At 40.7% G+C, this 19,875-nt stretch overlaps 2 protein-coding genes across 3 annotated transcripts in view; one reads left to right on the forward strand and one right to left on the reverse strand.

Moving 5' to 3' along the window:
* Positions 1–1,338, reverse strand: part of LOC135217694 (immunoglobulin domain-containing protein oig-4-like) — a 116,955-nt gene extending 115,617 nt beyond the window's left edge. The window contains exon 1 of one of the 2 annotated variants that reach the window (XM_064253671.1): positions 1,175–1,338. The gene's annotated coding sequence lies outside the window, so the exon portion shown is untranslated. The remainder of the gene's footprint in view (positions 1–1,174) is intronic. The other variant, XM_064253670.1, reaches the window with a different exon arrangement.
* LOC135217126 (procollagen-lysine,2-oxoglutarate 5-dioxygenase 1-like) overlaps positions 1–19,875 on the forward strand; it is a 597,528-nt gene that overhangs the window by 521,570 nt on the left and 56,083 nt on the right. The window contains exons 11-12 of the mRNA XM_064252833.1: positions 17,160–17,298; positions 17,837–18,019. Coding sequence (XP_064108903.1) covers positions 17,160–17,298; positions 17,837–18,019 — 322 coding nt within the window. The remainder of the gene's footprint in view (positions 1–17,159; positions 17,299–17,836; positions 18,020–19,875) is intronic.

The following is a 19,875-nucleotide window of genomic DNA, read 5'->3' on the forward strand; positions in this document are numbered from 1 at the left end:
ATTGTGCCAGCGCTTGCTGTACATCGTTTGAGTACAAAATCAAAATATGCTAATGCAGTCACGCTTTCTTTAGATCTTTTAGGTGTAAAATTGAAACCATGTTAATGTAGAAATGTTAGGGGAAAGAAAGTGAAGTGGCAGTGTCACCGTTTACTCTCACAATGTTAGAGATTTTCTTCTCTTCTTTTTACTCTATATAAACTGCTCTTCGTTTTTTCTACTTGATTATTACATGAACATATTTCAGTGTAAACATGAGTGAAAAGCACTGCTAACGTCTAGAGTTTGACTAAGAGGTCATTGACACCACGTTCGAAAGAGTTATGATTTACGCTTTGACGAAATGCCGTGTACGTGCGAATGAAAAACTTGCATTTATGTATTGACACTGATATGGTGAATAGCAAATCTTCAGAATTATGATTTATTGTGAGTGCCAATGTATTCCATGTAGCCATCGTGTTTTAAAGGAGTAAGCGAGGAATGGTTGAATACCTAGGGTGATTTCATCTAGAATGAATCTTAAATTGCAAGGCATCACACCCAACAAATTTGAATAGATTTTAAGTCTTCATCTTCCTGTCATTCTTGCATGAGGTTTTATTTCTCGTGAAACTGGACCGGGACAGAGATACTGGAAAGTGAGCACGTTACGCAGCCATTGTACACGACTGAAATACTCGGAAAATGTTTTCACAGTTACGTGCAGTCGTAAGGCGGAAGTATCCACGTGACCACGATGCAGTGAGGGATAGACGATATGTCACGTGACTTTAGACAGGATGAATCCCTCGAGTTTGAACTTGAGTGAGGTCAGTAAATGTAAGAAGACACGTGACCTCTAAAGTCGACCATATGCGTTCCCACGGCTTTAGGCTGTTAGGTTGTACGTTTGTTTGTTTGTTTTAGTTGCGACCTGATACTTTCGTTGATACGTTGCTCTAGTTTCGCATTTCTACCGGAATTTGATTTAAACATATGCTCGGAAATGAGTCACTTGAAAGGGGTTTAAATCTCACTGTGATGTCACCTTAATGCCGAAGCTCTAATGTGAAAAAGAAACATTTTCTCATCCTTACAAACTACGTTTAGCCAACGTTGGATACGAACGAGCGACATGTCACTAAATAATTAACGGCAGCGACGAAAAACACAACCCCATTGAGGACGTTACCTGTCTGATTCTCTCGCACGTTTTCTCTCTCTCTCTCTCTCTCTCTTTCTGTCTCTCACGGGAACGGAGTCGTTGTGAGGAAGATGGATGCCGAGGAACTTTGGGGTTGGGTGGCGCAAGAGCTGGAAACTACTAACACTGAGAGCTTGGCCCGCTCCGACCTCCTTCATATACGCCAACTGCCTTCCTCCTCCACCTCCACCTCCACCTCCACCACCACCGCCGCCGCCGCCGCCTCAGCAGCAACATCCACCTCCACCACCACCACCCCCTCCTCCTCCTCCTCCTCCTCCTCATTACCCTCCCCCTTCACCAGCAGTAATATCGCCATCAACTGCCATCGCTAACATCATTTTTATTTTTATTTCTTCCGTCCCTATTATTACTAAGATTTTTTTTTTCATCATCGATGATGTCCAAATAATTCTTATTACTGGAAGTAGCAGTAGGAGTTTGCAATAGTATCACATTAGTCATTAAATATATATATACATATATATATAATATATATATATTATATATATATATTATAATATATATATATATATATATATATATATATATATGCATGAGGTCTCCAGGACGATTCCCGAGCGGAGCCTAAGTGCTCTCTGCCCTTTTTGGTAAATCCCTAACGCCTCACTGAACCTGAATAGTGAATTGACTACCTGATCGTTAGTCAGCTATGGTGTAGATCATCATCTTCGCCTCCAACGCCACTTGCTACAAAGGCTCCCTGTGAAATTCGTCCACTGTCTTCTACAACTCTGTCTTCTACAAGTCTGCCTTCTACAACTCTGTCTTCTACAAGTCTGCCTTCTACAACTTTGTCTTCTACAAGTCGGCCTTTTACAAGTCTGCCTTTTACAAGTCTGTCTTCTACAAGTCTGTCTTCTAGAAATCTGTCTTCTACAAGTCTGCCTTCTACAACTTTGTCTTATACCAATCTGTCTTCTACAAGTCTGTCTTCTAGAAATCTGTCTTCTACAAATCTGCCTTCTACAACTTTGTCTTCTACAAGTCTACCCTCTACAAGTCTGTCGTCTACAAGTCTGCCTACTAAAAGTCTGCTCTACAACTCTGTCTTCTACAAGTCTTCTTCTACAAATCTGCCTTCTACAAGTCTCTTCTATACTGCCATCTACAAGTCTTCCTTCTACAACTCTGCTTTTCTACAAGTCTGCTTTCTACAACTCTACAACTCTGTCTTCTACAACTCTGTCTTCTACAAGTCTTCCTTCTACAAATCTGCCTTTTACAAGTCTGTCTTCTACAAGTCTGTCTTCTATAACTGCCTTCTACAAGTCTTCCTCCTACAACTCTGCTTTCTACAACTCTGTCTTCTACAACTCTGCCTTCTACAATCTGCCTTCTACAAGTCTGCCTTCTACAACTCGCCTTCTACAAGTCCTCTACAACTACGTCTGCCTTTTACAAGTCTGCCTTTTACAAGTCTGCCTTTTACAAGTCTGTCTTCTACAAGTCTGTCTTCTACAAGTCTGCCTTCTACAAATCTGCCTTCTACAAGTCTGTCTTCTATAACTGCCATCTACAAGTCTTCCTTCTACAACTCTGTCTTCTACAAGTCTGCTTTCTACAAATTTGTCTTCTACAAGTCGTCTGCCTTCTACAACTCTGTCTTCTACAAGTCTGCTTTCTACAAATCTGTCTTCTACAAGTCGTCTGCCTTCTACAACTCTGTCTTCTACAAGTCTGTCTTCTACAACTCTGTCTTCTACAAGTCTTCCTTCTACAAATCTGCCTTTTACAAGTCTGTCTTCTACAAGTCTGTCTTCTATAACTGCCTTCTACAAGTCTTCCTCCTACAACTCTGCTTTCTACAACTCTGTCTTCTACAAGTCTGCCTTCTACAACTTTGTCTTCTACAGGTCTGCCTTTTACAAGTCGGCCTTCTACAAGTCTGTCTTCTACAAGTCTGTCTTCTACAAGTCTGACTTCTACAAGTCTGTCTTCTACAAGTCTGACTTCTGCCTTCTACAAGTCTGTCTTCTACAAGCCGCCACTCATCTGTGGTCTCCTTTCTCATGGTTCTTACCCAATTGGGTGTCGGGTCTTCCAACTCCCGTGCTTGTGTGTGTGTGTGAGAGAGAGAGAGAGAGAGAGAGAGAGAGAGAGAGAGAGAGAGAGAGAGAGAGAGAGAGAGACTTATGAATGCTCTTCCTGAGTATTCACGTTCATTGTTATTACATCACCTGCTTTCTTGCACAAATAAATGTTTTGAGTTTTATATTTGATTTGTGCCGCTGTTGTCAAACCTGTAGTCAGTGAAATGAGTATAATAGTATGTTGGAAGTTCTTTTTCGAAACGTGTAAGAATAGTTCCTCCATTGTCATTTTTCTTTTGGTCTTATGGCATGAATAACTAATTTATTCATGATACACAAAAACCACTAATGTGCTTGCCGTTGCATGAATAACGTATCGATTTCTGTCATAATGAATAAGATATTTATGTGTCATATAGTGGTGTGAATACGAACTCAATTGTTTGTTTTGTAAATTGGAGGACTTTGCTTGGTAAGAGACGCCGTGCTTATTTGATCAGTTGAAAACGCTTGGTTCATATCTCAACTTCACTAGGTCTCTTAAAGACGTAGTTGTAACAAACTATGAAGCACAATGAATGACCCTTTAGCGATATATTGAAGTCAGTACTTGAGAATTACGGTGTTGGTTTTGAACGTGTTATGAAAGAGGTCGAAACACCACATTTTCATTAAAATTCCAGGTGACTTGGTTTTTTTATTGTTTCAATATTTTTAGTATAATTGGCATTAATGACGTCATTTCTTATGATGCTGGATGTATTCCTAAAGTAATTAATTTATCATAAAAGTTTTAAATCTGTTACGAGTATTACAATACCTGGACCTTGATCGGTACCTTTCCTAAGCGTCCTTCCCACTTGCAAATGCGTGTTTTGTGTCATTTTTATTTCGCTTCCTGTTGCCAGATTGGAGAGGGAGAGGTCAACAACTTGATGAGGTTAAGAATTGCAGATCGTACTCATCTGTGCAAGTTTATGCGTCTTCTCTTTTTGTGGTATTCATGAATTTCTGCTAAAAATTAACGAGATTTCGGTACTTTTATAAATGCTCTCTCTCTCTCTCTCTCTCTCTCTCTCTCTCTCTCTCTCTCTCTCTCTCTCTCTCTGTGTGTGTGTGTGTGTGTATAGAACAGTCTAAGGTCTACGGTAAGCATTGTTGCATAATCAGTTTTCACATTTGGAAGTGTGTAGCCACTCCTGTGTAATTAAACATTACTTGAAACAAAGTAAAGTTGACGGCTCCTTGAATTGCTTCATAAATTCAAATGTAACTCGTGGAAATTTTCTGCTAGAATCTGATGGACTTTGTAGAAGAAGGACTCAGGTGCCAGGCATCCTGAACACAGGATGTTCAATACTCATTCATTTTTAAAGGGAATTTCTCCACTTACAAGAATAATTAGGGAAGAGATGAAGACCTCCGGAGACCCGGTGAAGAGGTATTAGAATGAAAAGGCCTTGATATTCAGTAAACTCACAGTTTGTGAAAGATCTAGGCGACTGGTAGTCTGTATAGGTGAATTGGACGCTCTGATGACCTGGCCTCTGAGAGCAATTGATTCACTTGAGGAGGATTCTCTTGGCTTATATATATCTCCTCTGCTTTCATGGCGCCAGGAAATATTTCCAAGTAGTCAGCTTCGGGGTCCAACAAGTAACGTCACCACGATTATAAATTTGTCCTATTTTTCTTTAAAGGAGTTACTTTATTTCGTCCTCTTCGATGTGAGAGGTTACTCTTTCCCCCATTATTATCTTTTCTGTATATTTTCTCCACCTCTTCACTGAAAATGATTTATTGTCTTCCTCCATTTTTATTGTTTTCCGTGTGTGGTTTGTGAGGATATTTCCACACGAACCCCAATGACGACCTTACTTCCTGTTCTTCTCCACTCGCGTCCTGCCTTTGCTTGATCTGGATTATGTAACATAGTCAAGATATAGTCATTCAAGAAAGCATCTCAGTAATTAAATGATATGATTAATACCCTGACACTCTTTGTGAATCAGAGAGAAAGATTCGTGTTCACGATAAAACAATGAATATCAAATCATCCGTTTAGTCACTCCACCTAACAAAAGCCTCGTTCATTGTTTACCAACATGATAATCCCTATCGGTTTTCATTCGTCATCATCATGGCCATCGTATAATGGCACCAAGTGCAGCCTTATCGATTCATCAACACCAGTGTCATCACGTTCGGTGTCTTGTTCATTCATCAGTGCCATCACCCACCCCACCGAATTTGTCGCCGCGCAGATGGCTCTCCTTCCCCAGCTCTTGGTTGATTTTCAGGAAGTGATCTCTTGTCGAATGAGGCTGACTGCTTGCCGTCTCACTGTTGGTCTTTCGTCATGTTCCAGGTCGTATTAAGGGAATACGTAAGATTGTTGTCATCAAATCAGACATGGTTGCATTACGATTTGTTGAACAACTTTTGCGTAATTTCTCAAGCACGATACTAGTTTTTTTTTCACAATCTTCTTAGAATTATGTTTCAACTTTTATAATCTCGTCATCCCTGATTTTTAAACCATGGTCGAGATGATGAAACTCAAATTTTTAGATCGGAAGATTTCATAATTTTTGAACGGTTTTTTTTTTTAAGGTGAACTCTGAAATACGACAAATTCCATTTTTTTCTCTCCGCGATACTAAACTTTGTAACTAGGGTTAGTGTTCAAGTTATCATATTCTACCAGATACGGATAAGTGGTTTGTTCACGTCGGGAGAACGGAAGACAACGGCTTATATATATTTCGAAAAGTCACAGTCGTTAGGAAGATGGGAAGTGTCTTACGTTTCATAGCGAAAGATTCCTTTGTCTAAACGTTTTCAAGTCCTCTGCAGAAGATGAAAGTGAGCGGCACAGTTTGATAAGGGGTTAGCAGCTGTTACCGAGGTTTCTTCGTAAGGGTATTAATGCAGTGAATTCTGTTACTGAGGCAGTTCATATTCTTCAGTTAAACAGGGGTATTGCTGTAAACAACAATACGATAATAACAACAATGTCATCTCAAAGATGCTAAATGAGCAAATAGTAGTTCAGTTTAAAATAGAAGAGAATTTTATTGCAATATAATATATATATATATATATATATATATATAATATAAAAAAAATATATATTATATATATATATATATATATGTGTGTGTGTGTGTGTGTGTGTGTGTGTGTGTGTGTGTGTGTGTGTGTGTGTGTGTGTAATTTTCACTGATGTTAACTATTTTATTCAAATTCCTGTGGCCTTGAACAAATTATGTTGGAAAAATGAACTTCACAAGAAAATAGATATTCCCGACATAAAGATAAATTGATAAGATTCGAGATTCACTCGGGATTTAATGTTAAATCTGAGTGATTTCGAAGCCTGGGCGTCAGAAGAAAACTTCCAATCTCCTCCATTCAGTTTTATGAACTCTACCGATCGTTGAAAAGAAGCCGGGCCACTGCCACTGCCACTGGCCCTGCCACCCGTATCCTCAGTAACCGTGTTTCATTTTCCTTTTGTATTTCTGAACCTCGCCGTAATCCAATTAAACTGCAAAGGCAAAGTGTAAACTGCTGTACGTGCGCTGTTCCCCTCTCAAAACGTTAATATTGGTTAATAAAAGGTGAGAGGGAAAACTTTTCTCGAAAGTGAACAGTGACGGACTAACAGGAGGACTGTGCGCTGGCGGCCTTGCACAAAGGGCGCGCTCTCTACTGCCTGAATAATGTTGACATTGAAAAGGATACGTACCAATAAAGCACCATTTGAACTTCCAAGAAATCATTTGCTCTTTTAGATTTGATTGTGCGTATCTTTTCATCTCTCTTTCTCTCTCTTTAGTCGTTTGTTTCATTAAGCTATTTATGAAGTTATATTATTGTTGTTGCGGAACTCTTCGTTTTATTATAGTTAGAGCCAGTGCGGTAATGAATGACCACTGTACGTGGTGGCAGCAGCCAAATGGACACATCTCTTCCTTCATAATATGCATCCGAGTGTTTCAGTTGTTAACACTCCCTTGCTTTGTCGGTTCAGGCAGTAACTTTTCCGTAATTCTTATTCGGCTTTCTTTCCCCTCAGGGTTAACGTTTTTCAAGTTGTGTCGTCATTTTACTCTCATATTTCAAATTAGTCTTTTGTACAGGTATTAAGCCGCAGTCAAGAAGTTTTTCCAAACACCTTAGTTGTTTGCAGCCGTAATTTGACCAAACAACTGCATCCTCACGAAAGTACTTTGGTAACAGAAGGGGAGAGAAATATGACTACAATTTCTCAAGCGGAGGGAAGAGGACATTTAACCATAAATGGCTGTGGTTGCCAATTGTTCGATCGTAAGGGAACGTCAGAGGTCAAGGTCATTAACACCTGATTTATGCAGCATGAGGGAGATGTCGCCCCTTGGCTCTTCCAAGAAAGGTGGCTTCATCAGGCGTTCGTGTGTATATCATTCCACAAAAATGCTTCAACGTCAGTCTCGTTGGATCGGGACCTCTGATCCACTGGGGTCGACATCCTTTTGGCAGGGGACCCTGATTGAACTTCATATCAAGGGCAACCCCCCCCAAACCCCCTCCATTCCCGATCGGCAGCTCAACTCACGGATGATGCTTTTAATAAATCAGATTATCAGCGGACTTATTTGTGGCTTATTTAATAGGTAAGTCAGTCTTAGTGAACTACTACATCCTGGTACTTTAGTTTTAGGATGGTTCTTAAGACGTATATATGTTCTAGAGTAGGATGCCAGATTATCTCGTTTTATTGAGGAGACTGAGATTATGTATATATGTTCTCCCTCATCATATGTCTCGTTAGAATTTCACAGGGAAATATTCAGTTGCTTGTTGGTTGATTGGCTTATTCATTCATATTATTGCGGGAAGCGCCGGTAACGTATGGCATATGTGGCGGTGTGCTTTGCTGGCGGTTACTGATCTTGATAATGCAGTGATCGCAATGAGGGATTCAGGTCACTCCATCAAAAGCTATTGATGCGTCAGGCTGCTTAAATGGTTTTTACTGAGAGTGGGAATATTTTTCGGAAGATAAAATAGTCTATTATTAATACACATTGGTTTCATACTCTCAATGAGTGTCAAGGGAGAAAGGAAGCTTAGCTCTGGTTTCTTCTTCATGGTTGTTATGTTAACATTCTAGGAAAATGGAATATACTTGTAAATATCCCAGCTCCTCTTTTTGCTCATGACCTCTGGATGTGACAGAGAGTGGAAGTGGAGAGCCCGACTCCCCCCCCCCCCCCCCCCCTCCCCCCCCCCCCCCCCCCCCCCTTTCTTTGTTATACTTCCCATTCATGTGAAATCTATCTATCGTTCACCGAAGGAGAAAGGAGAAATACAACGAGAGAAGGTAAAACTGAAAATCATCTTTTGAGTCTCTCCGATTCTTGGAAGGTGGTCTAATCACTGTTAGATGAATCGTTTTGAGGAAAGTGCTCAGAAATGAAGTCTTCTGAGACAAAGGAGGAAGAGATGCTGCGAGGGGAGGCCTGTTAGTCTCTTAGCTTTCGCACACACCATGAGCAGTCATGCTCGATGAAGCAACTAAGAATTCGATATTGTTAGATTTGAACTTGATGGAGTGGTTTAGGAATCTGTGCCTTTGAATAATCGTCAGCAGTGGAGAGGAGCTCATCTCCTCAAAGTCTCCTGGGAGAATGGGAGCGGCTCCCAAGCAAAACTCCTTTTCTCCATGCAGCAATATTTTAACCGTTATTGTTGACCTTTTTGCCAGATGTCGACACGATTCGGGAAAAGAAGCAAGGGTCATTGATATTAACAGTGACCCTGTATTCTATGATAAAGTATCTGTGGACATTGACTAATTAATATCTATTCTTTTATTAAAAACCATCCTTAATCATTCTTCAGTAGTTGAAAATAATTACGATTAAAAACAAAAATGGAAACGGAAGCATAGAAAAAGGAAATGTGGCCCCGGCCCCCATCTGTGTGTCTTCTCTTCTGGGCAATTTCTGGATATCCCTTCACGGATATTGTCATTTTTTTCGTATTTCCAGTCAGTTTCCAGCTCTCTCTCTCTCTCTCTCTCTCCTCTCTCTCTCTCTCTCTCTCTCTCTCGTCTTAATGTTGTATTTTTTCTCCCCTTTCTCTCTCCCGTCTCCGGCCGAAAGCCATCGCGTCTTTTGGGGTCCGTAGTTGGACCTTTGATTGTCGTAAGTGGTCCATTTCGGTGTAAATGGGTTTTATAACTTCATTAGATGTTGTGGCGACGCTTTTTAACCTTAAATGGCAGAGGAGATTTGTTGTCGGCGGCGAGGTTTAGTAGTTCCTTCTTCGGAGGAAGGATGAGGTCGGGATTACCCTCTTCTGTTTAGTTTTTAATCTTTTTCTTTTGTTGTTGATATGCTTAGTTCGCGGGAGTTTTACTTAGAATTGACAGAAGGGAGACGTACTCTTTCTTCCGACATTTTCCTCACCTCGTGATGCTACACAAAATGAATGAAGGTTGCTCGAAAACATAAAGCTGTTTGAGGATCCTTTCCCTGTCGTTTATCATCGCCACGAGGATTTATTTGTCTGAAATTCTAATCTTTTGTGCTATATATACTTTCAGATTCTGAACCATTGTATCTTTCATTCAGTGCTGATTATTCAGAGGAGGGGTCCGTTTTGCGTATAAGGCTTATTCCTGGTCTTCTATGGAAGTGGTCCCGTTTGCATAAATAGAGAAGGTTCATTATTTCTCTTCATGTCACTTTTGCGTTGGTTTGTTGCGTAAAGTGTGTTATTCAGTATATACATAAATTTTGTTCGGTTCTTTTTTGCTTCTTCTTTGTTTTATTCCAGTAATTTTGAACATCATTCCTATCAATAAGGTCTTCAATTTATTTCCCTTTACTGTCTAGAAACCGACTTCCCCATAGGGGGCTGTGAGGCTTAAAATTTCCTAGGAGAAGTAAAGGAGCCGGAAGTTGGTTAATTAAGGACCGAATATCTTCACTGTTAAAAGCACGATCTGGTGGAAGGTATTAGGAGCAGACTGTTATCCTCTTTTCCAAGATGACTGAAATAGCAACAGCTTGTAGAGTTGTATTTAATTGTATTATGGAGTGCTGCAGAGATTTATTAACAGTAATTGCAGCACCTCCATGGGCCCGACCACCACTTGGGGGAGAGGAGTAAATATTGCATGATTTAGTTCAGGATTATAAGGAGAGTTGCCTAACATCGTCTCCTGCAGGCATATAATCCCTGGATTGGATTCATGAATTAAGACTTTAGGTCTTCTGCACGGGCTCTGAGACCTTTACAGTTCCACTGAAGGATATCGAACATGAATGTTAAGGTGGTAAAATGTACTACTTTCCACTCCTTGGAGGGGAAGTACTGTTCCTAGTGTGGAGAGGAAAGTTCTCCTTTAAGTGATTGTTTCTTTAATCCCTTTTCATTTGAATTGGAATTTAGGGTTTTTGGCTGACCATATTTCTGCTTATGCTCCTGATCAGAATTTCTACTGTGATTCTGTGAATCACAATGTTCATTTGTCTTGGGGCGGCAAGACTGATCAGAACTCACATATTTTTGGGCTGAAACTGCTTTTGGAACGACCTTTCTAGGCGGAGAGATCTCTTCCAAAACACTGAACCCATTAGGTTTTGATTTTAAAGCTATCATTATTTGGGGATGTATTCCTTGTGCGCTTCTTGGTGGTTGTAATTATAGTTTTGTTTTCATATTTGTTTGTGGCTGTGACAATTGATGGCTCCGAATTAGCTCTATCTAATTGGTCTTGCTCCCTTGGCCTATTCTTGGTGGAAGTGTTTTTGGAACAGCTTCCTGAATTGTTAATTGATTTTTTTTCCCTTTTATTTTACTTTATTTTATTTTCTGTGCTTCTGGAAGCACAACTTTTGGCACTAGCCGACAAGGCACTAGCCGATGACAATTTCATGACAGATTGGGGATTTTCATTATTTACAGTCCTTGGAGTAGCAGGTGTGTGATGCCTACTATCAGATGCAGTTATTAGTTGCCTTACATTGCTGGTATTTTTCATAAGTTTTATTACTGAAGCATAGAGTTGGCACTTTTGTTTGCCCCCATTATCACACGCTTTGCTTCGCTAATGCTGATATGTTCATTATCGGCCACTGCCAATACTTCTTCAAATCTGCATCTGAGGCAAGCCCTAGAATTTGGAGAGTGATCACCCTTACATTAAAAACAGTATTGGGCTGCTTCGCAGTCATCAAAATGAACACAGAACATCTCTTCTTGTTTTCACTTGAGTTTTGAATGTGGCCATATTCAAAACATTTGCGACACTGTTTAGGATTTCTTTTATATCTTTTAACCTGCATCCTCTTATGGCTGCTTCCCTTCCTAGTTTTTTTACGTGAGATACATTCAATATGTCCTTTCAGGAGATTTAAAATTAGATAGTCAAATTGTTTGGGTTTCATTATCAGCTTTTATTAACAAGTTCTTTCCGTAACGTTTTAAATTTCCAATCGGAATCAAATCTACCTTGCTCTCAATACATTCTGCAGCCTTTATAAAATTTTCCCTCCCTCCTTGTAGCTAGCAACATGCCATGTAGGGGTAGGAAGTGCTCTGGTACATGGGGCTGGTCCAAGCTCTTCATTCTTAGGGATAAAATCAAATGGCTCATCATTTAAATTTTTCACTGAAAACACTTTCGTACTAATTACTGAATCATTGAGAATGGAGTCTTTGTTGTGCCTCACTAGCTTCCAAGGGTGAGGAAAATTTAACATGAGCAGAAAATGACTGCTTATCTTTTTCTAAAAGTAATTTCATTCTTTCCACTTTACCAAATTGTTTCATTACACTGTACAAACACTCATAATCTAATGACAAATTTATATTACTCCAATGAAGGACTCTACTATTTGGATCAAATCTACCAGATTTACTAACACCCTGGTGTCTTGGTGTTTGGTTCTGTCCGACAGTCCAGCTCATATCCATTGACCAGACCAAATCCATAGAATGATGCCAGTTCACATTCAGAAGTCCAAAAAGTGCGCACCCAACACCCAAGAGCCTCGCCGAGACCCCAACAGCACATCAGAAAGGGAAACCCAGGCAGCTTCTAATCCCTAGACTCCCCACCCCAACAAACCGTCTAATTCACAAAGTGATCTCAGGATACTAAGCACGCACACACCAGCCCACCTCACACAAACCGGCTCACCTACACACCCAAAACTGTTTGATTTTATCAAGAAAGTATTGTGGATCAGTCAGGTATTTGCATTCTCCACCAATGGCACATGTGAAAGTTGACTCCCTATAGTCCACCCCATACCCTACCCTTTCGGGATAGCATCAATATGTTTGCAGTGGCCCAGGTATAAGCCAATCCACTGCTGGGAGTTATGCCCCCCACTAATGGGGACTGACTCCCCACTCCAAACCAATAGGTGGGCTTCCGGACAGAAGCCAGAAGTCCCATCCCTAAACACCAGCTCCCCCTGGATTCCGATGGGCTGATCCCTGGAGATAGTTCCGCCCTCAAGATAGCTATGGGAAAGTCCCATCACTATCTCTTAGGTCCTGGAGATGGTTCCGCCCTCAATATAGCTATGGGAAAATCCCATCACTATCTCTTAGGTCCAAACCATATCGGGTGGCGAGACTCAACCACCACAACTCCCACAATTAGCTTTGAATGTAAACCCTTTCCAAAGCACGACCCCTTCTCAGACTCACCTAAGCAGTCATATTTTACAAGAAATGGAAATTTCCACAAAATTACTCCAAAGGGAACAGATTCCTGAGGTTCAAGAGCCCCTTCCCCTCACCACGTCAAGGTAGTCTCATATTGAGGGGGGAACCAAGGTTAGGGATCACCCTTCTCTCCATCATTTCCAGTGTTTTCGTACATGTCCAGGTCAACTGCCACAGCTTTGCCAAATCTCCTCGTCTTTCCCAGTCATTTACGGAACAGGATTCTCCATGGAAAAGCAAAAGGGCGTTAGTCGAGTTTTTCCCTCTTTCCATGAAGTCAGCAGCGTGATTCCCTCCTCCTCCTCCTCTCCCAGTAGCGGATCTAGAAATCTTTCTTGAAGGAGGCACTTAGGATTACCATATATATGTGTGTAACACGAATTATATCACATCACCGTGATTCATATGCACTCATTAAGCTACAAATTTCCTTTAATATCTAATTAGTTCTACATCGGAATTATATTTTCATATATGTCAACGGAAGGGGTTTTTTTTCTTCACTGTACGTCTTGAATTCTTGATTCCGTGGTTCGAACCCATGAGCCGACGAATTTATCATAAAAAAAAACTTCGGTTAACGTATATGAAAATATATTAATTCCGAGGTAGAGCCAATTTGATATTAAAGGACATTTGTAGCTTAATGAGCGTATACACATGTTCACGCATACAGTAAATATATCAATATTTATATATGTATGCAAGCACACACATATATACATACACACCGTAGTAATTGTTTTTTTTTTGTCGTAGTTGTTGAAATAAATATTAAGCAAATTTTTGCTACTAGTAATGATTTATTGAAAGAAAACAATGTTCTATTATTCATATCTATGGTGGGGACCACGTGCCCTCCTCAAATCCGCCAAAAAAAAAAAAAAAAAGAGGAAAGCGGAAGTCTGGACGGGAACTCTTTTAAATTCATCTAAAGTTTGTAATAGCCTGTCAAGTTTTTCCTGTGAAAAGAGACGATTACCTGATTACAGAGTTCATAGGCCCCTTCAGATCCATGACTGACTGACTGACTGACTGAGGAGGCGGCTTCCTCAACCTACCCTCCCCACTTCGTCTCGCAAACAAAACCTTGAGACGTCCTCCTTTGCTAAGTGTTTTGCAGACTTGTGATCCGGAAGCGTAGAGAAGGTTTTAAGAATTTTTCTGAACTTCCCTCTCACTCCCCTCACCCCAGTATGATTAAAGGTGATTCGGTATCATCATCTAATTTATGTAGATGTTTGTTCATTCGTGATGAAAAGTTCTTGTGTCTTTGTTTTCTGGTGTTCCGTTTTTGTCCTTATACTTTATTTTTGTTGTGGTGAAAAAGAATCAGGATTTGCGATTATTGTTGTTGAAGATTAAGCTGGCGTTATGCCAGCACGGGCTCTTGCTCATAGAGCAGCACGTAGGTCATATGCATATTTTTGTGCAGGTGGAAAGGTTAGATCTTCGGATATGAGGTGAGCCTTTATCATGATCATAATGGATATGCAGGTGAAATGCTATTGTTGTTGAAGTGAAATGAAAGGTTAACAGGCGAGTTTACAAACCCCTCCCCTTTATGCCATAAGGACCCATCAGTAGGAGAAAAAGATCACAGCAGCGAGTACTGGCGAGTCAGATAGACAGTAAGGAAAATCGAAATAATTAGCGTCGGAGGGAAAAACTCTATGGAGTTCAAGTACCATTTTTCATTACTCAAAGATAGAAAAAAGCATCGATCGTTAGTGGTAGAGACCAATGGAAGAAAAACGAAAATATATGTAATAGAGACAGCAAAACAGAAGTTAGTAACAGCTTAATTAAGCTGTAGTTTGAGTGACAGTTGGCCGAAAATGGAGAAAGGAAGGTCGTTAAGTAGTTAACAACTAGTTGGGAAAGGTGGTTCTGTGACGATACTGACTTCCGAGGAGCGCCTCAGTGGCGTGGTCGGTATGGTGTTGGCGTACCACCTCGGTGGCGCGAGTTCGATTCTCGGGCATTCCATCGAGGTCTGAGAGATGTGTATTTCTGGTGATAGAAGTTCACTCTCGACGTTCGGAAGTCAGTTAAAGCCGTTGGTCGCGTTGCTGAATAACTACTGATTCCATGCAACGTAAAAACACCATACAAACAAACAAACTGACTTCCGAGGAGGTAATCTTGGAGTTCAATCTCGTATTGTCTGGCGTCGTTGGAGAGGTGGTATACAACTGCACTGTGTTCCATTGTACATACTTGCTTTTCTGATAGCTATGCTTAATTAAATATACTGAGAATTCTTGATAGGTAAGAAGGAGCTTATCTACTGCATCCTCTGAGTAGAACTATCAGAACACAAAGGCAGTTTTTCTGTCTGGGTTTCAATGTCCCTCCATGAGACTGACATTTCTTCTGTCTGGGATCCTGTTTCGACGCGCAAAACAGGAAATACTGGCGGTGTGGGGGTTTGCGGTTTGGGGGAATGAACTTCAGGGTCGGGGAAATATGCATCGGGATTGGGGGGTTTGCTTAGAGGTCGTAGGAGTTACCTTTGGGGGTCGGAGGGGTTGTTAGGGGTTGGAGGAGGTTGTGAAAGGGGAGCTTGAGGAATTTGAGGTGGAGGAGACAGATTTGTCCTTGGGTCGAACCTGGGATTGCTTGGAGGTCTCCTTGGCGGCGATGGCTGGCACACATGAGGTCTTGCTGGCGGTGGGGGATGCCCTTCATCTTCCATATCCTCTCCAATCTGGTTGTTTACAGTTTGGGCATCGGGCTACAGTATGGCCCTTTGCCTTAAACTTTTCAAGTCTTTCGTCAGTGTCGTGTCTCTGGCTGCAAATTCCAGACATGGTGGGCAGTGCACTCTCTTGTGTTGACCAAACCTCTGGCACTTGAAACACCTCAGAGGTTATGTTATGAAGGGTTCTGTTCGGTACTTTCCATGGATCCCGAGGTCGATATATGGCGGTATTATCCCCTTGAATGTGGCTTCAACCTGCAAGGTTTCCTCTCTTGTCTTTGCTATACATCTTGAAGCACTCAAAAAATTCGGTACTTCCAGGATTTGGTCTATTGTTTTGTATTTGGGGTCTTTTACAAATCATCCCCTTAGTCATTTTTTCAGCTGGGTCTAACAGGCGGCACGGGGGATCCTTCTTCATTAGCTCTGCAAACTGTTGCTCTTTAGGGGGAATGGTAAATTCACCTTTGATGTTTGGCCTGGCTTGGAGTTTGGCTCTAGGGTACTTTTTTTCAAGCGCCAACACAGCTGCGTAGGACGTCTGGCCTCGCAAAGTCACTGCTCTCAACTTCGTGAGTGCTGGGAATTTCTTGTTGCTCGTCATATTCGGTGTTGTAAACGTCGAGGGGTCGGAGACGTCGATAATATTCAACAGGGCTTTTTTCCTCTTCTGACCTTTCTGGGAGCCTTCAACGTCGAGGGAGGGCTGTCGTTTAGCTGCCATCGTCGTTTTCGTCAGAGAATGCTCAACAGCGCTATCAGACTGCCGAAAATACAAAAGCACTAACGAGTCTTAAATAATAAGTGGGATTATGTTACTTTCTCAGTTACTTTCATTTTATATCTTATATTTGATATCGTGTTTTAGAATTAAAGTCCGGATCAAGAGTTATCATCTTTGTAATCTTTATCGTCATTACTGGAAAGTAATATACCAGAAAACAAATCTGCTGTACCGGAAATTGTTTATTTAATTCTACCTGAGGATTTGATTGGTGGTTCCCGTTGTGCCTTGAAAATTAAAATTTTTGAACAATCCCTTGAAAAATTCGGTACAATTTTGCTATTTCTTTGGTTGTGAATCCGACTCGTATGTACCTACGTACCATAATCTTCAATGGAAAACTTCTCTCTTCAGGTTTCAGGAGCCCGCTAAGCCACGTCTTCCCACTTTCTACCAATGGACATCGGTCATATTCAGCAACTGTTTCCTCTCCTACTGCCAAGCTTTGGAATTCTGTGCCTGTTTCTATCTTTCGAACTCGTATAAACTTTCTTCCTTCCGAGACTGAGGGTTTGTTGCTCCCCTCTTTGCTCCTCCTCCCCCCTTTCATTTTCCCGGGCCTGGGCTAGAAAAGGGCATTAACTCGCCCGTCTCATCAGCATTTACTCTTGAAAGAATAAGTTAATTGCCAAAACTCGCTGTGGATTTTCTCAGCTAAGCATATAATGATATGGTTCTTTTTCCTTCACCTTCCAGAGGAATATGGAATGTGCCTTACATATCGGGCGTCTACTTAATCCAGAAGTCTGTGCTGGACAACCCAGAGACTCGTCCCAGCTACATCAACAAACTCTTCGACGCAGACATGGCTGTGGCAGCCAACATGAGGGAAAAGGTCGGTGCCATTTCCTCTTGATGGATACCTTTTGGGAAATATTTAAGTTCAGCTGATAATAACAAACAATCACTTACACAATCCCCATTCCAGCTGTTCAAAGGAATATCAACACTGTTAAAATATTAAGAGTCCCTCCTTCACATTCTTGATTGTTTTTCAGATTAGAGAAGAATCGTTCATTCCTCCACATTCTACCAAAATTACTGAAATTAAATCAAGAATTTTCGTATTTTAATATTTTACCAAAATTAATAGAATTATACATTCAGCATGTTGATTGTCCTACCAAGATGGATAGAATCGTTCATTCACACTGATGAATGTCCTGCCAGACTGAGTAAAACCAGAATGAAGCTTAACTTTTTTTATTGTTGTGAATATAATTCACATAAAATATTTTGTTATGTCTTGCAAATACAAATGGAATCACTCCATCACATTCTTGATTGTTCAGATAAAAATGATAAGTCAGTATATTTTAAATTTCTTTACTGCTTAAAACGTTCTTTTAACATATTTTCTCATTTATTCCTAGGGAGTGTTTATGTATGTAAGTAACCTGGAGGACTACGGTCACCTTGTTGACCCGGATTATTTCACGACAAAGTACCTGTATAATGACATGTGGCAGATGAAAGCCAACAAGTACGATTGGGAACAACGCTATATATCGCCAATGTATTGGTCAGCGCTCGACACTAAAAATTTGAATGAAATGGTTTGTATCCACTGCCAGTTTGTCTCATATATATATATATATATATATATATATATATATATATATATTATATAATTATATATATATATATATATATATATATATATATGACTGGTATATGACTTTCCCGTAAGTTAGATAACTTAATAAGCTATAGCTCCTGGAATAATCTTGAACAACAAGATAAAGTTATAAATTTATGCAACACCCCCTTACTATAAACCAACACTTAGTCCTAATTCTAGGCATAATCTTTGCCCTTATGCCAGATCGTAAAAGTAACCTAGACTTTATAGTTGCCTTTGATAATTTCATATCACATAAAAATTACAGCCTTGAAGAGATATGTTTAAAAGGCATTTTACTAAATGCTTTAACTGACCTTAATACGAAATACCCTGTCCCCGTAGATTTATGATAGCCATCCGCTCGCTACGAAAGTTAGATGTAGTAATAAGTAGATCCGACAAAGACGGCAATATCGTAATCATGGATAAAGACTTCTACCTCGACAAAATTAACCAACTCCTTAGTGGCACACACTGACTACAAATTGACAAAAAATCCCCTCCAAGGCTTCCCGAAACTCACAAAGATATTCTTCCATTTAGACCCATCATCTAATGTGTCGGAGCTTTTAATTATAAAATTTCTAAATGCTTAGCTGGCCTCCTTTCCCCTTTCTTAGGCACTTTTTCTCCCCATCACATTAAGCATTCGGAAGATTTTTGTCACAAATTCAGAGAAGCACATATACCACTTCACAACACAAAACTTTTAAGCCTTGATGTAGATTCCTATACAAAAAAGTACCAGCACTGGACGTTCTACAGTTTTTGAGGGAAAAATTAGCCCCCTATTCAGATCATTTCCCACCAGCCCTTGACAAAATAATAAAGTTAATTGAATTATGTGTATCCAATAACGTATTTTTATTCAGGGAGTTCATTCTATAAGCAAAAATGCATGGGTAGTACTACTTTATCGTGTTGTGTGAGAACTTTACTACATACGTATACATACTACATAAGTTAATTACGTACAGTATATACATATTTCATGGGTCCCAAGAAAGTTGAAGTAGGAAAGAATTGGATGCTTTCTTTGGAGACAAAAAAGGAGATAATAAAAAAGTGAGGCTGGCATGCGATTGAGTGTGATCGCCAAGGAATACCGCCGAAATCCGTCGACAATAGGCACCATCCTTAAGCAGAAGGATGCCATCAAAGCAGTTACACCTTCCAAGGGCGTGACTATTTTGTCTAGCAAGAGGAGCCACGTGCACGACGAGATGGAACGGCTGCTTCTTGTCTTGATAAAAGACAAAGAAATCGCTGGCGATACGATAACCGAGACGGCAATCTGCCACAAGGCCAGCGCTATTTTCGGCAATTTGATTGCCCAGGCTGAAGACGACGGAGGAGACAGGACATCGACGCCAACCCCAGACTTCAAGGCTTCTCATGGGTGGTTTGAAAAATTTTGGAAACAGACTGGCATCTATTCGGTGGTGCGGCATGGGGAGGCGGCCAGCTTGGACACGAAAGCAGCCAAAGCTTTTATTAAGACGTTCGACGAGATGACAATTAAGGAAGGCTACAGTTCTCAGCAAGTCTTCAACTGTGATGAGACTGACCTTTTTTGGAAAAAGTTCCTCGTCGGACATACATCACGCAGGAAGAGAAGAAGCTACCCGGGCATAAGCCTATGAAAGACAGGCTTACGCTCGCACTTTGTTCGAACGCCAGTGGGGATTGCAAGGTGAAGCCCCTACTTGTCTATCATTCGGAGACTCCTCGAGCCTTCAAGGCCCACAAAGTGCAAAAGGAGAAGGTTCCGGTGATGTGGAGGGCTAA

The sequence above is a fragment of the Macrobrachium nipponense genome, chromosome 7 (assembly GCF_015104395.2).
Source record: "Macrobrachium nipponense isolate FS-2020 chromosome 7, ASM1510439v2, whole genome shotgun sequence".
In the NCBI taxonomy this organism is placed as follows: Eukaryota; Metazoa; Arthropoda; class Malacostraca; order Decapoda; family Palaemonidae; genus Macrobrachium; species Macrobrachium nipponense.